Source organism: Hyperolius riggenbachi, chromosome 3 (assembly GCF_040937935.1).
Source record: "Hyperolius riggenbachi isolate aHypRig1 chromosome 3, aHypRig1.pri, whole genome shotgun sequence".
NCBI lineage: Eukaryota > Metazoa > Chordata > Amphibia > Anura > Hyperoliidae > Hyperolius > Hyperolius riggenbachi.
Window position 1 is genome coordinate 88,963,996 of NC_090648.1, and position 15,908 is coordinate 88,979,903.

The 15,908-nt window shown below is 44.3% G+C and overlaps 1 protein-coding gene across 4 annotated transcripts in view; it reads left to right on the plus strand.

Annotated features, from left to right (window-relative positions):
• The window catches only part of LOC137562814 (cAMP-dependent protein kinase catalytic subunit alpha), a 120,271-nt gene that overhangs the window by 47,088 nt on the left and 57,275 nt on the right, over window positions 1-15,908 (plus strand). The window contains exon 1 of one of the 4 annotated variants that reach the window (XM_068274527.1): window positions 11,568-12,153. The exons of the other annotated variants lie outside the window; for them this stretch is intronic. Coding sequence (XP_068130628.1) covers window positions 12,006-12,153 — 148 coding nt within the window. The 5' untranslated portion in view covers window positions 11,568-12,005. Of the gene's footprint in view, window positions 1-11,567; window positions 12,154-15,908 lie in introns of those variants that run through there. 4 annotated transcript variants of the gene reach the window in all.

Below are 15,908 nucleotides of genomic sequence, written 5' to 3' on the forward strand. Positions count from 1 at the left end.
TGTTAGAATGCTGAAAGACGCTTTATTCACAGGTCCTTTAGCGACTGACTGTTCTGTGGTAGCAGCTCATTGACATTGGTTGACAGCCCAGCACCTTTATGCAGCCAACCAGTATCCAATCAGCATAAAGGTCATAATTTGAATAGAGGCGACGGTGTAGAGTTCAATATTTAAGAACCGTTTAAAAAGGGAGGTAGTGGTGGACTTGCCTCCCCAAGCAGACTCAAAACCGTTTTCAGTAGAATATTTTTTTTTTAATTGGAACTCCAAAATGCCAAGCGTTACGCGGGTCTATGCCCGCTGATCAGGCTATAACAGGAGCAAAGCATTTTTATTTATTTTTTACTTTTTTTTTTTTTTTCTTTCAGTTCAGGTTTGGAAACCAAAAGTGAAAGTAGTGGGGCCAGTTTAACTTACCTGGAGCTTCTTCCAGCCAGTCTTCCTGGTCCTTCGCCCCGCTCTGTTCCATTAAGCAGCTGTCCCCTCTGAAACTGCATGAGCAATCCTGTGCCGTGTGCTCAGTCAATCACGTTCCCGTAGCTTGCGCAGTACGTGAAAATTGCTACTGCGCATGCGTTATAACCCATGGCGGGCCCAGCCGCTGAATGGAACGGAGTGGAACGACTTCAGGGGGCTGGAAGAAGCCCCAGGTAAGTTAACATCTTTAAGAAGGCGCTTCAACATCTTCAAGAAGGCCTTTAAAACTTACCGTTTTTTACTCTGGCCTAATTCCCCCCACCACCATCACCACCACCACCATCACCACCACCACTAGTGCTCTAAACCCACAGCTGAGCTCTTGTCCCCTACCTTTTGTGCTCCCCCCCCTCTCCTTCTAGATTGTAAGCCTTCAGGCAGGGTCCTCCTCCTTAGGTCTTCTACCTGATCATGCATCTCCATCACCATACACCCATCCTATGCATCTGAGTGAACTCAACTTGCCTAATCTCCATGCTCCATCCAGTGACTAAGCATTACCTTGTACTCATACTGTGCTGCGTGACACATTGACTTGAATTTACTAATACTATCCAAGAATCATGGGAAACTAAGTGTACCTATGTGGTGCTCCAAAGGGGATCCTCCAGATGCTTACAGCATCTTCCTCCACTGGAAAGCTAAAGTGAAAGTAATGAGCCCAGTTTAACTTATTTATTGTATTTATAAAGTGCCAACATATTACGCAGCGCTGGACATTAGTTTAGGTTGCAGACAATATTTAGGGGTGACATACAGCAATACGACAATACGGGAAAACAAGAAAACCAGATCACGCAGCACAGTATGAGTACAAGGTAATGCTTAGTCACTGGATGGAGCATGGAGATTAGGCAAGTTGAGTTCACTCAGATGCATAGGATGGGTGTATGGTGATGGAAGTGCATGATCAGGTAGGAGACCTAAGGAGGAGGACCCTGCCTGAAGGCTTACAATCTAGAAGGAGAGGGGGGGGGGGGGGGGGGAGCACAAAAGGTAGGGGACAAGAGTTCAGCTGTGGGTAATGGAGGTGCACGATCAGGTAGGACACAGGAGGACCCGGCCCAAAGGCTTACAATCTAGAGGGAGAGGTAGCGACCAGAGTTCAGCTGCGGGTTTAGAGCACTTGTGAGGGGTAGTAGGCCAGAGTGAGTGATCCCCTGAGGAAGGCTGCTGGCCGAAATCCGGATCGGGATTTTAATCTTTTATATGTTAATAAACAAGCATTTGTCAGTAAGTACAATCGTTGTGGGGTCTGTCCAACACTAGGCGCAGTTTGCACTATAGGGTGTCCCCTCTGTGCTTCCATATACAGGAATTGAGCAGACAGCATCCTGCATATCCTTTGGAGCGCAGAGCGCAGAGTGTGCGACATCACTGCTGGAGGAGAGACTCAGCGGCCTCAGTCAGATCCAATACATACGCGCCAGCGGTGTTTGTGCACATAGCATGGAATTTATGCCCACAGAGGACTTCATGTAACAGCAGGAGGTATTTCCCTTATACCTATGCTGTTTGCAGTTACTGTTTCCGCATATTTAATACAGCGGCTGGTTTTCACAGACATTGCATCCTCCAGCCATCGAGCGCCAGGTCCTCCTAGTGTTTACATTGACTCTGAACTGTTGGGGTTTGAGGACTGACCCTGAGATTTCTGACCTAGGCTGCTTTTTTTCACCAGTTTTAACCAGTGCGCCCACTGCTCTCTTTCATATTTGCAGGCCAGACTGAAAAGGTGAGTTTTGAGGGCCTTCTGGAAGATATTGGAAGGGGCTACCCTAATGGGTGGAGGTAGGAAGTTCCATAGTGGAGCAGCTCTTGAGAAGTCCTGGAGGCGTGCATGGGACTGGGTGATGCGGGGGGCAGTCAGGCGAAGCTCATTGGAAGAGCAGAGTGAGCGACTAGGTGTGTACCTCTGAGTAATATCGGAAATGTAGGTTGGGCAGGTTTTGTGGACAGATTTGTAGGTCAGACACAGTATCTTGAATCTGATTCTGGACTGGGTAGGAAGCCAGTGGAGGGATTCACAGAGGGGAGCCGCAGTGGCTATAGTGAATCAACCCCTATGTGCTGTGGTCCAGAACAGTCACCCTGTTAAAACATTTAGTGCATTATGAAACAAAATATATGACAAACTAAATCAACAACTAAAATCTTGCATGCAGGAATGAGACATTTTAACAGCAATTGGTCTTCTCATTTCTAAAATGTTGAGAAGGTCAGTGAAAACAGTGCCACAAGTCAGACAAGCCCGTATCCCAACTTCTGGGAAATTCTCAGTTTCAGTGTTCGCCATGTTCTCTTTGTAATCTTTTAAAGTTTACCTGAGATGAAATGAGATAAACATCTGTATGTATAGTGCCAAGCACACAAATAACTAGGATGTGTTGTTTTTTTTTATCTTTTTGTGCCAGAAACTTCAGGGACAGTTTCTGCCTTAGATTACTTGTCTTATTATCGCCTAACCCTCTGTAATGAAGTACAGCCATAAAACGTTTTCCTGTAGAGAACATCCGAGTACTGGGGATAGATTAAGAAAAAGATCATGTATTTTAGCTCTGGGACACGTTATAGACTGCCATTGAGCAGAGACCATAAAACATTAAATCGACTTTGTAAATTTTTAAATAACAAATAAAACCATGAGATATCTTAAAAAAATCATTTTAGGAGCAGGAGGATAGAGACAATTGTTTCTCATCAGTTTATTTTTACTTCGGATTCACTTTTTAGTTGAAAATATAGTTTACATGATTTGCAAATTGTCACATTCTGTTCTTTATTTACATCTTACACAGTGTCACACAGTTTATTTATTTTTAAATGGGCTTGTGTAGAAGTGACCTGAATAAATGATAATGTTCATAGACATGCTGTGGCATTGTGTGGGGATACCCTGCAGCCTGGGGCAAGGATAGTACCGGGCTGAGCTCTGATTGGTCGGACAGGAGCTGAAGGGCTGTGGCGGAGTCATGCAATGTTTGTGTGTACACACAGCCTGACCTCGGCGCTCTTGGGTGCGGTTGACAGTTAAAGCAAAGTATAAATCACGCATTCCCTCTCAGACTGGGAGCTCCTACACAGAGCTGGAGATGTCCATAAATAAACTGGCCACTGGGTGGCGCTTGGGTATTAGCTTCTATCAGGAGTTTACCTGTTTATCAAAACAATGCAGTAGTGACTAGCGAATAATGAGCTTGATTCTCTAGCTCTAGTGGGGATCCATCAATCCTGAACTGAGATCGTTGATTTAAAGGACACCTGAAGTGAGAGGATTATGGAGGCTGCAATGTTGATTTCCTATTAAAGTAAATGTAAATCAAAACCAAAAACAGATACTTGCCTATGGAGAGTGAAGGCTCTTGGTCCTATAGAGCCTTCCCGTTCCTCTCACCGCCCCCTCGTTCCAGCACCGTCACCCCTGTTAGCAGAATTGGACCAATCAGTCAAATACTGCTCTGTGCCATCACCGGAGGCTTTGAAAGTTTTCAGGAGCCTGAGTTCTCCCAAAGCTGGGCGGCTCCATCCTGCGCCTGCACACGAGATAGAGCACTGTATCTTGCGCGCATACGCAGTATAGAGCAGCCCATCTCCAGGAGCTCCTGAAGACTTCTGAAAGCCTCCTGCGGTGGCAGATGGGACCGAGGTGACTGTGCTGGATTAGGGGACCTGGCAGTGGCTTAGCTAGAGATTATCGGGCCCCATAGCAAAGCTTTCATGGGGCCCTCAGATGTAGGCACGCTTGAGCAATCCCACCTGCCCCTGCCCTATGGATAGAAGTTGATTGAGCAGTTTACATTCTCATGCAATCTACACTGCACATAGTCCAAGAGCATTGAGACAAAATCAGAGGATGGAGGAACGCAAGAAAGTAAATGGTGAATACATCACGTACCACCTGGGCACTCTCTGCTCCAGGACCCCATAGCAGCTGCTATGGCGATTGATACACCCTTGGGACTGGGAGAGGAGAGGGAAGGCTCTTTAGGACCCAGGTCCTACCTCCAGGTCCTACCTCCTTAGGTAAGTATCTGTTTTATTTCAATTTACATTGGCTTTAAATAATCCCAGTTGCCTGTCAGTTCTATTGACCATTCTGGCATCAGTAGTGTCTGAATCACACACCTGAATTGTGCATGCAGCTGATGTAGTCAGATCTGTCAGAAGCACCTGATCTGCATGCTTGTTCATGGTGTATGGCTAAATGTATTAGAGGCAGAGGATCAGCAGGACTGCCAGGCAACTGGTATTGTTTAAAATTGAATATGCCAGCCTCCATAGCCCACTCACTTCAGGTTCCCTTTAACAAAAATAAGTAGGTCTATTCTATTGAGCTGTTGAAACGTGCCAGCCTCTGCTTGGTGATGCCAGATGTCGGTGTGCACTGTTGAGATTCGCATGATTTAGTAGGTGTGCGATTGCTTGTGTACTGTGGAAAATAATCTAGGGCAGCCCAGTCTTTACTTACAGAAGATCAAAACAAAAACGTCTCCACTCATCTCAGACCATTCTTCTACTGCGTACACCTCAACATGCATCCAAGCAGTAAAGGCACTCATTGGGTGATGGGTAGTGCCTGGTACACTTGTTAATGTTTAGTCGCTTCTCCGCTTGTCGATCAGAGCATGCCAGAAGCATGGGGCTCTCTGTTGGATTGTAAAATATCATCATCAGGAGTCCTACCTAGCAACGGAGAGGATTCTTATTGGTCCACCAGGAACCATTCAGGATTTTCCCTGTTGAAGCAGCATTCCATGCATTCAATTAGTTTTTTGAAAACCAATGGAGTACGCCATGCTTCTGTTGGGCTCTGATCTGCTTTGGACTGAATGTCTGGTGGCAGCGGAACCTAATCCACCAGACAGATGAGTTGGTGTCCTGCATGTGGCAACCATCCTAGTGGGAACAAACAGTCCATTCCCATAGGTTTCCATTGTGAAACAGTTGCGAAAAAATGCAGCAGGTTGAGATTTTTCGCATTTGCAGCCCAGTCTGTGCAAGTTGCGTTCACGTTCCAATTGATAGTGTGAAAGTATCCTATGAATAACTTAAGTGTTTTACGGAAGGCAAAATCAGACAGTGAATGCATTCTATGTTTTTTACTGCACTGTGAACGGGCCCTTATGCTGTTTAGATGGAGTTACTGTACTTGAGGAGGTATCATTATGTGCTGCAGTGTTACTGTTTACCTTACTTGTGCCTGCTTATAATGCCGTCACCAGATAACATTTATCAGCCTGTTCTGTGTGTGTGTGTGTGTGTGTGTGTGTGTGTGTGTGTGTGTGTGTGTGTGTGTGTGTGTGTGTGTGTGTGTGTGTGTGTGTGTGTGCGCTGCTGCCCAGTCCAGCTGCTAGATGGGGTTAATTTTGCCTGTTTTAATTTAAAGCGGGATTGTCACAATAAAAATCAGATTTCAACAGCAACTGGTCTGAGTGTCTTAAGTGATAAAGATGCTAATCCTGCATTAAAAACTTTCAAAACTGTTTTTGCTGTTATGGTTTGGAATCGTCACATACCTTAGGAGCACTGGCCCTTTAATTGCCATTGCCATCGGCTGGCAAAACAGTTGCATGCTGGGAGGTCTTTTCATCTATAATATATTCCTCTTCTTCCCTTTATTTCCCCCTCCTTCTAATGACATAAGACAGTGCACTTCCTAGTATATAGACTCAATGGGAGTGTCTGAAAACTCTGGGAGGAGGGCGTGTAATGAATACACAGTTAGCGAGAGGAGAAAGAGAGTGAGGAAGGAAATGTCAGGATTAGCTTCATTCAAAGGTAACCAAGATGGAGACTGTCTAGAATAGGATCCTCTGCTTTTCCTTTATAAAATTCACAGGAATCATAACGTGGATGGTGCAATACATCTGTTATGTAAGTAGAACTAGTATTTAATTTATCTACTTATAAATGTGTTTTTTTTATTTCTAGGTTAGCATGGGTGTCACTTTTTCTTTAAAGAAAACCTGAACTGAAAATTAAAAGTCAAAATAAGCATACACAAGTCATACTTCGCTTCCATGTAGTCTACTCCTCAGTGTCTTTCTCCTGTCCCGCGTCCTGTTTGTTCACTGTGATCAAGGGAATTTTCCGTCCTCCATTTTGAAAATGGCCATTACCCATAACAGCTTTCTGGTCAGCACACAGTTAAACTGTAACATCGCCCACTTGAGCCATAGGGAAACATGGACATTACCTGGTACATCAGTTTTCCTCTCAGCTATAACTGACAGCAACTGATATTTTACTGACAGCAACTGATATATTTCAGATCTGACAAAATATTGTCAGAACTGGAAGGGATTATTGGCAGAAGAAAATGGTGAGCTTCTGAGAGGAACTGATGGCAAGGTAACTATGTAAAGTTCATTTGAAGTTACCTCATGTGTTTATTTTAAATATTTTTACTCAGTACAGGTTCTCTTTAAAGGGTATTTAAAGTTTAAAAAAAAAAAAGACTGATATACATTTTATTAGAACAATTTTATTTTTCAAACGATTTGAAATTTGTTGTCAGCTTTTTTTTTTTATGATTCTCACACCACGTTGTAAAGCCCTTCAGGGGTGATTTTCCAATGCCATCTCCGTGACTGTCCTTTTTATTGCTTACTCCGATCTCCAGTCTGCCGAGTAAGGGCTGGTTCACACGAAAACTTTTATGGTGTTTCGGACGCAATGTTTTTCGGGATCTACCACTGCCCCATTCAAGTGAATAGGACTGTTCGAGGCAAGCTTTTACAGGCTTTCATGAAAGCCTGGTGTTGCTTCTCGACAGCAACATGTTTCTTTCAGAGGTGGAAAACCCCAGGAAAGCAGTGTAGGGACTTGAACCACTAGCTTTGAAGGCTTCGCAAAAGCTAGTGTCCAAACCTTGGCATTTAACGTGGATGTTTAAATGTGACGTTTGCCAAAAGCTTGCCAGACGTCTGTGTGAACCAGCCCTAAGACTGCCACTGATTGGCTGTATGATGTGACGGAAGTGTGTGATTTGCAGACCAGGCAGGGCAGATTACTAAATTCAAAAATAGTTCACGTTTTTAACTTATAACTGTATAAGTGGAAACTAAAATATGCTTAACAATGGAGAATTAGGTTTGCCGTACTTGTTTTTGGAGAGGGGGTTTGGCAGCAACACTTTATGTGGAGGAGACTGTGACTTCCTGTCACCACAGGAAAGGGTAGGGCAATGAAATTTTCCCCAAAAAAGTCCACTGCCCTACCCTTTCCTGTGGTGCCAGAAAATCAGACAGTTAGTTTCCATTTACCTCTGTGGTCTTACAGCCACTAGACTAACGGTACACGCCTGCCATTAGACAATTGGAAGTAGGACTACCATATGGCCTCCTCGATAGTGCACAGAATGCCAGGGCTGTACATGCGCAGGAGGGGCACAGTGGCACAATGCAATGGACCAAAAGGAAACAGAGGGACATGTAAGGTTACAAGGGACTGAAAGAAAACTCCATCTAAGTAAAATAAAACTTGTTTCCCCATCTCCGGTTTACTTTAAGGACCAAAGTTTTTTTTTTTTTTCACTCATGATCACTGTGATTGATTCATGGCAACAACATTTTCTCCTGACTAGCCTATAGAGCAAAGCAGGGACAATAGTGGCGGTGGGCGGGGTTTGGATGACAGTGCGTCCTTGTCTTTGTCACTAAAGGACAACTGAAATGATGAGAATATGAAGGCTGCCATATTTTTTTCTTTTTAAGCAATACCAGTTGCCTGGTTATCTTGCAGATCCTGTCTCTAATACTTTTAGCCATAGACCTTGAACAAGCATGCAGCAGATCAGGTGTTTATGACATTGTCATCTCATTTTTGTCATCCTGATCTGACAAGATTACCGTTTTATACTTGCATATAAACCGACCCGTGCATAAGTCGAGGTACCCACTTTTCCACCAGAAACCAGGAAAAAGTGATTGACTCGTGTATGAAACTCCTCCCCAGTATAGCCCCCTCCACTTCAGCCAGATGTGCCCTCAGTACAAGTCATTCCCCCTCCCCATAGTCAGATGTGCCTCAAGGATGATTCAGCTGTCTCTCAAGACGCCACTAGATGACATCATTGAAATGAGACACAGCAATTGCCACACAGGAAGAATTCCTGATCGTTGCACCACTGACACGTTGCTTGCATACTCTGCTCCACAAGCCTGGGGACACAGGCAGTCTTCTTGCAGGGGATGGGGGCATGGACACAGCAGGGAGCCAGCTGACAAGAGCAGGAACACTAATGCACAATCCTTACGCTCCTCTGCCAGTAACAAAGCCTGCTTCACCATCCATTCTGCTGCACTGACTCGCATATAAACAGAGGGGGTAACTTTTCAGCACATTTTTTTTTTTGTGCTTAAAAATTAGGCTGAGTTGTCTCAGTTGGAGTCAGATGATTTTTGTTCTGACTCCACAGCTCTGAGCTCAAGGACCTGCTGTGGGAGTCTCTCCAACCCTGAACTGAGCAGGTGACAGAGTTCAGTCTGAAGACTCAAAACAGTACTGATATGCTGTTCAAATAACACAGTCCAGTATGTGGGTTTCAGTGAAGATTGGATCGTAGATATGATGGCCAGCTGGGAGCTTTTTCCTGGTTGTTTAGCTCTCTACTTGTATACCCTCTGTGTGTAAGAAAGCATATAAGGGCCTGTTTCCACTAGGTGGGAATTTGTGTATTTTTTTTCAGCAAATAATTGCTATGGGGACGTTTCCATTATATGTGTAAAAAAAAAAAAAAAAAAAAAAAAAAAAAATCCCGCCTAGGAAAAAAAAACTAAGAGCCTGAGCCCACTGACTCAGTTGTGTCCACTTTTCAGTTAAACATCAATGTTGCAGATTCTGAAAAACGGACAGAAGCGGACACAACTACGTTAGTGGGCTCAGGCCCAAACAGTGTTGCTATTTTTCGCACGCAGCAAAATCATAAGCAAAATTTGTGTGCGTTTTTGCACACGTGGTCAATAACAATAGGACTTTCTTTGTGTAAAAAAAAAAATAATAAAAAAAATTGCCCAAAAGTAAAAATGTAAATGCACAAATGTGCATGTAAAATTTGCCTACATGCTCTCCTCGTTCCAGCATTGTCACCCTGTTTGTGTATTCAACCAATTGGTCAAGTGCTTCCGAAGACAGTTGGCTCCGCACTGTGCTATTGGGTACACGAGTGTCTCCGAAGCCTCTTGAGGTGGCAAGTTTAAACAGGGATGACAGCACTGGAACTAGGAGAATTAAAAAGAACAGGGAAGGCGCTATAGGATCCAGAGGTTTCGCTGTCCATAGGTAAGTATCTGACTTTTAAAGGGAACCAGAGATGAAGCACCCTCATGTATTTTACCAAATATATCAGTGGGAACATTAGAGAAAACACCTACCCTGCTCTGTTTCATTCTTCACTGGTCAGCTTGCCTCTTAGGAGCCCTGATAAAATCCCTGACTGAGCATTCAGTCTGGCTTTGCTCAGGAATTGTTATAGCTGAGTCATTATAACAGAGCCACAAGGGGACAGGCTTGGGCTTGAAAATACAACAGAGAAGAGACTTTGCTATAAAGATTCCTGAGCAAAGCCAGACTGAATGCTCAGTCGGGGATTTTATCAGAGCTGATAAGAAGCAAGCTGAACATTAAATAATGAAACAGAGAGCAGGGTAGGGGTTTCCTCTAATGTTCCCACTGATATATATGGTAAAATACAAGAAGGTGCTTCGTCTCTGGTTCACTTTAAGAAAACCAATTGTGGTGTTTGGCCATTTCTCCACTTACACGCTGCGTACAGTGCAGGTAGCCATAGCAATGCACTGCATTGGCGTTGCTATTAAATTCTCCCCGATGCAGTGCAGATACCATTTATAATAATTTCCAAGCCTTCCGCTGTGCGTATGGGTTTTCGTCCGCCCTGTAACAGACCCCCTTCTGCCTTGCCCCATTGCGATTGGCCTGGCGCAATTGGCCGTGGCACTGATTGGATGGTGTGTGACGTCCACAGTGCTGACATACGCAGCATGGTGCGCACCACCAGCTAGTTTATTTTTCATGAATAAAATTGCATTGCGTTTGTGCAAATGGTTGCGTTACTGAGCTCAAATGCAACATATGGTTGGAATTGTCAGACAGTGCAGTGTGTGCACATCGGATGTCCTGGGGCATATACTATGCGTTGCTGAAAACGCAACCAGCAAGGCACAAATGGGAAAGGGGGTCTCATGCCTTGTACACACAATGCAATTTTCTGTCAGATTGACGATCGAATCAATTTATTTCTGACAGGTCTGATCATTTTTCTGATCGATTTTCCAATCACTTCTAAACAAAAACAATCGGAAAACAATTCACACCAGCTGGATATAAACAATTTGACTGGTAGTCTGATGAAAAATTGCATCGTGTGTATCAGGCATAAAGGCCCATAACAACTAAGCGATTTTCCCAAACGATTTTGCGCGATGAACTAATTTTTTTTTTTTTTTTTTTTGCAATATTCCGCAACATCGTTACACAGTTCATTAAATGATTTTCAACGACAGCTGAATGCGCGCGATAATCGTTCAATTTGAACAGTCATGACTGATCCGACGGTCAATCTGATCGCCGCTGACCCCCACGTTAATTACCGCGATTGTTCAAGGCTGCATACAAACCCGCCATTTATTCCCATGTATACAATTGTGGAAGGTGGATCGGGGAACGATCGTTTCTTCGATACACTCGTTGCCGCATATCCCCTGATCAATCATCTGCGGGCTTTGTGGTGAGAATTTTCAGCTTAAGGTGTGACAGAAGTTTGTGTGACCAGCAGAGACTGTTGACATTAGTGTCCCTGTGCTGGACCCTGCCCTTTCATCACTGTTTGTCTTCGTCTTAATCCGCTCCTCTGCTCACCTATCCACCCCCACCCTACCTGCCCGTCCTCATCTTCTTCCAGTCTTCATGCGACCTGTCACCTCCTCTCTGGCTCTCTGTCTTCAGCCATCACAATGTTTCTTCAACTTCTCTCCCTCCTTTCACTTGCAGGTCTCTCTCCTCCCCTTTGTTTTTATCTGGGCTCCCCCTCCCCACCCCTTGTCATCTAGAGACCTGTAGCAAGCTGATAAGAGGACAAGCAGTCTCTGCCTCTCTCCCTGGCACTAGGTCTCTTGCTTTCTCCCTGTGACACCCAGTAGTGTATCTGTCTCTCCCTGCCCCGTCTTGCCTCCTCCTGTCTCGCATGCTTGCTCTATTACTTTGAGTTCTCTCATTCTTGCCCTGCAGCCTCTTCACAGAGGAACTGGATAATTCACCTCTCCCTAATACTTAACATGTTCTGTCTTCTCATGTCATATCCTACTTGCTTCGCTCTCTCATGTACAATCTCTCTATCCTCCTGCCATGCCTGTCCACCTGTGTCTTTTTTGTAGACCCCTTTTGCTTGTTATTTCCTTTGCCTGATTCTCCACTTCCTGTCCTCCTTTCGCCATCACTACCACCTGTCCTGTCCGTTCTGAATGTGAGAGCCTCAGCACTTGTCTCGTCTTGAAGAAGGGGGCCTCAGGATGTCGGCCCTACAGAAGTTGGAGAGCTTTGCCTCGCGGGTTTTCCACCGTGGCCCCCGGAGTCCGGGTCCAGGGAGGGAGCAGGGGCGGCCGGTCAGCCCTCCGCCCCCCAGCCTACCTAGCAACCTGCTGAGCTGGGACCGGGAGAGTGAGTGTGCGGGGTAGGGACCCACAACTAACTGTGCAGTGCAAGTCACTTTATATTCTGTTTATTTGACTTGCCTTTGCCAGGGGATGGTGAGGCTCTCGGTACCGTCTTGCAAGGTCTGTTGGGAATGTTGTGCGTTCTGTGGAATATCATAAGGAAGTCCGTGCTGGTAACCGGTCATTGGATGGGGATTTTGCTAATGACACTTGCGCCTCTCGTAAGCAGAGAGACTGTTCCCCTTGTCTGCCTTGTGAGCGTTGTTCTGGCACGCACGGCGCTCTGCAATGCTCTGCATGCTTCTGTTATCTTGCCCTCTTCATGTTTGGTTAAAGTAATCCCTAAATAACTTTCTGCTTGTGCAATGCTCTGCAATCCCTTGTAGGTCCTTCTCAGCAGTTTAATCTGGCGTTGCAGTTTCCTGTGTTTTTCCTCTGGAGGTTTATCACTGGGCTCCATAGCTTTGCATGACATGCCGCTTTGTGTGCTGTCACATAGTGATATGCGGCCCGTGTCTGGATCTGTCGGGATGCCCTTTGGATCGCAGTGTGTTCAGTGGCTCATTTTGTACTAGTGACTTGAGCTGTAGGTACAGGTCTCCTTCAAAGCGGACCTGAACTCTTGCGCAGGACAGACGGAAAACAGAGAGAAATTCACCCTGTGTGTATTTAGAGAGTTTAGCATGTCTAGTTCCCCCTCATCTGTGTCTAATCACAAGTTGTAATCTGATCCCTCATCTGTGTCAGCTGACTGCCACATCAGAGAGCTCATTGGTAAACACAGGATGTTAACAATATGTCAGCTTCCTTGAAAGCAGGAAGTAGATACACTGTAGATTTATTGCAGGATTTGTGTCAGCTGCAACAAAGAAATGTTTAAAACGTTCTTTAAATTGAACCTGAACTCTTGCACAGGACAGAAGGAAAACCGAGAAATGCACCCTGTATGTATTCAGAGAGTTTAGCCTGTCTAATTCACCCCTCATTTGTGTCTTATCACAAGTTGTAATTTGATCTCTTCCCTGTGTCACATGACTGCCATGGCAGAGATGGCAGATTAGCTCATTTGAAAGTACAGGATGTTAACAATATGTCTGCTTCCATGAATCAGGGAGTAGAAACTGTGTAGATTTATTTTAGGATTTATATCCACTGTAACGAAGAAATGTTTTTCTTTAAAGGTTATTATGCTGTTGTGCATTTTTTAGAGCAGGGAGGACGTTCTGACTTCAGGTCTGCTTTAAAGAGAATCTGTATTGTTAAAATCGCACAAAAGTAAACATACCAGTGCGTTAGGGGACATTTCCTATTACCCTCTGTGTCACAATTTCGCCGCTCCCCGCCGCATTAAAAGTGGTTAAAAACAGTTTTAAAAAGTTTGTTTATAAACAAACAAAATGGCCACCAAAACAGGAAGTAGGTTGATGTACAGTATGTCCACACATAGAAAATACATTCATACACAAGCAGGCTGTATACAGCCTTCCTTTTGAATCTCAAGAGATCATTTGTGTGTTTCTTTCCCCCTGTTCTCATGCACTGAAGTTTCAGGCTGCTCTTTTCTTCCTGCAAACAGCTTTGCCCTTGTCTGTAATTCCTCACTATGTGAAAGCCCAGCCAGCTCAGAGGACGATTTATGCAGCTTGTAAAAGATAAGAGAGAAGAGAGAAGCTGCTCTAATCTAAATAACACACAGGCTGTGTTCATAGAGGGGCCTGGAAGGGGAGTTCATAGCAGAACCACAACACTGTAGAACTTGGCAGCCTTCCAGACACAGGCTGACAAGTCTGACAAGAGAGAGATAAGTTGATTTATTACAGAGACTGTGATAGTACAAAGTGCTGCAGTAAGCCAGAACACATTAGAATAGCTTTTGGAACTTGTAGGATGATAAAAAACAGGATGCAATTTTTGTTACGGAGTCTCTTTAAAGAGACACTGAAGCGAAAAAATAAATATCATGAATTGGTTGTGTAGTACAGATATATACTAAAACATTAGTAGCAAAGAAAATATTCTCATATTTTTATTTTCAGTTATGTAGTTTGTTTTTTATAACATTGCATCATTCTGTAATATTTGCAGTTTACACACTACTCAGCATTCTAAATGATTTTATAGAGCAGGCTAGTGAACTTTTGACCTGTCCTCTGCAGAGAAAAAAACAGTGCCAGACACTTGAGATAAGCTTCAGAAGACAGAGCTCTCTGCCACTTTGAAAGTGGTGGAGCTCAGTGGCTCTTTTTCGCATAGATAACTGGAGTTTCTCAACTCTTCCAGTACTGGAAACAATATTAGACTCATGTCTCTGCTCCTAATGTTTTTTTTTTCTTAGCTGTACTAAACATACACATCATTATATCATTTTATTTTATTTTTCGCTTCAGTGTCTCTTTAAGCATTGAGTAGTGAGTGTGGAAGGTTGAAAGGCTTGCCCAGTAGCTGTCAGTGTGGTATCCAGAAGCACATCTATTTCCTGGCTCTGCTGTGGCTGCCTCCCACTACAGACCCCTCCATATCTGGGCTCCAGGGCTGCAGCAGCTGAGGCTGGGTGTTACACAACTCTAATGAGCACTGTGAGGTTTCAGTTTAAACTGATTAGACCAGCCTCGCCTAACATTTCTGACCCCGTTGTGTAAAGAGTCGCAGCTCTTTTATGCTTTGTGTATTTCTATTAAATGAATGACTGTAGACTGTTTATCAGCAGGCCTGCCTATTCAACAGCTGCCCCACTCAACAAACAAATGTGTGTGTATATATACATCTCACCTTACAAGAGCCATATCATCTCAAAGCAACTGAGGCAGGTGCCCAGGGCATGGAGAGAAACTAAGAGCGTGGTTGACACTAGCCCCCACAATCTGTTCCTGCAAGTTACTCGGGGCCAGTTCTCTCATGAAGCAAGGTGAAACATTTGCATCAGGGGCAGCGTTTTTGTACTGTGTGTACCTTCCTGAGGTGGAATAGAGTTGCTGAGGGTGAGCAGTGTGTTTGTCACAGACTCACAGCCAGCCAGTGCGCTATTGTGTTAAGCTGCGGCATGTCATGTGAGAACATTCAATGAAGCAGAGTAAATTGTCTGGTGCCGTGCGGTCGTTCCAAATCGGAGGTGGGGGGCGCATCCTAACAAGTTTGCCTCAGGCAGCAAAAAGTCGAGAACCGAACCTGACTTTACTGTTGCTGCAGTGCAAGAGTTCTTTTTTGTTTTCATACTTGTCTGAACTGATGCCGTTAGATTTGAGCTTTGCTTTGCTTCGTCAAAGTGAATTCTCAAGTAATTTCATTTAAATAATTAAAGAGGACCTGTAGTGAAAGTAACGTAATTAACACTTTATTTTATTTTTTTACTACAACATTCATTTATAGACTATGTAGTCAGTGTTTGCATATTGTAAAAGCTTTCCTCAGTCTTTTTTACATTCTAAAATTTATCACAGGTGGGTCGCATCTTTACTGCTGGTGCGTGATCTTTGCAGAATGTTTAGTTACTGAGAGTTCTATAGCTCAGTTTTTAGCTACACGATTTTAGATGCACGATTTGCATGCGATTTGTTTTCTGACAGTTGAATAGTTTTCCCTACATGCCAGGCCCACGTGTGCCGGCTTCTGGAGGGTTGCCCCGCCCCCTTGCACATGATGCTTTGCTTCTGTGCGAGGAAGCGGGCCTACGCATAGGAAGCTGCTGGCATTTAGGGAAAACTTTATTCAAAGTCAATTGTGGCGCACAAAACCAATTACAAAATCACTTTTGAACAATAA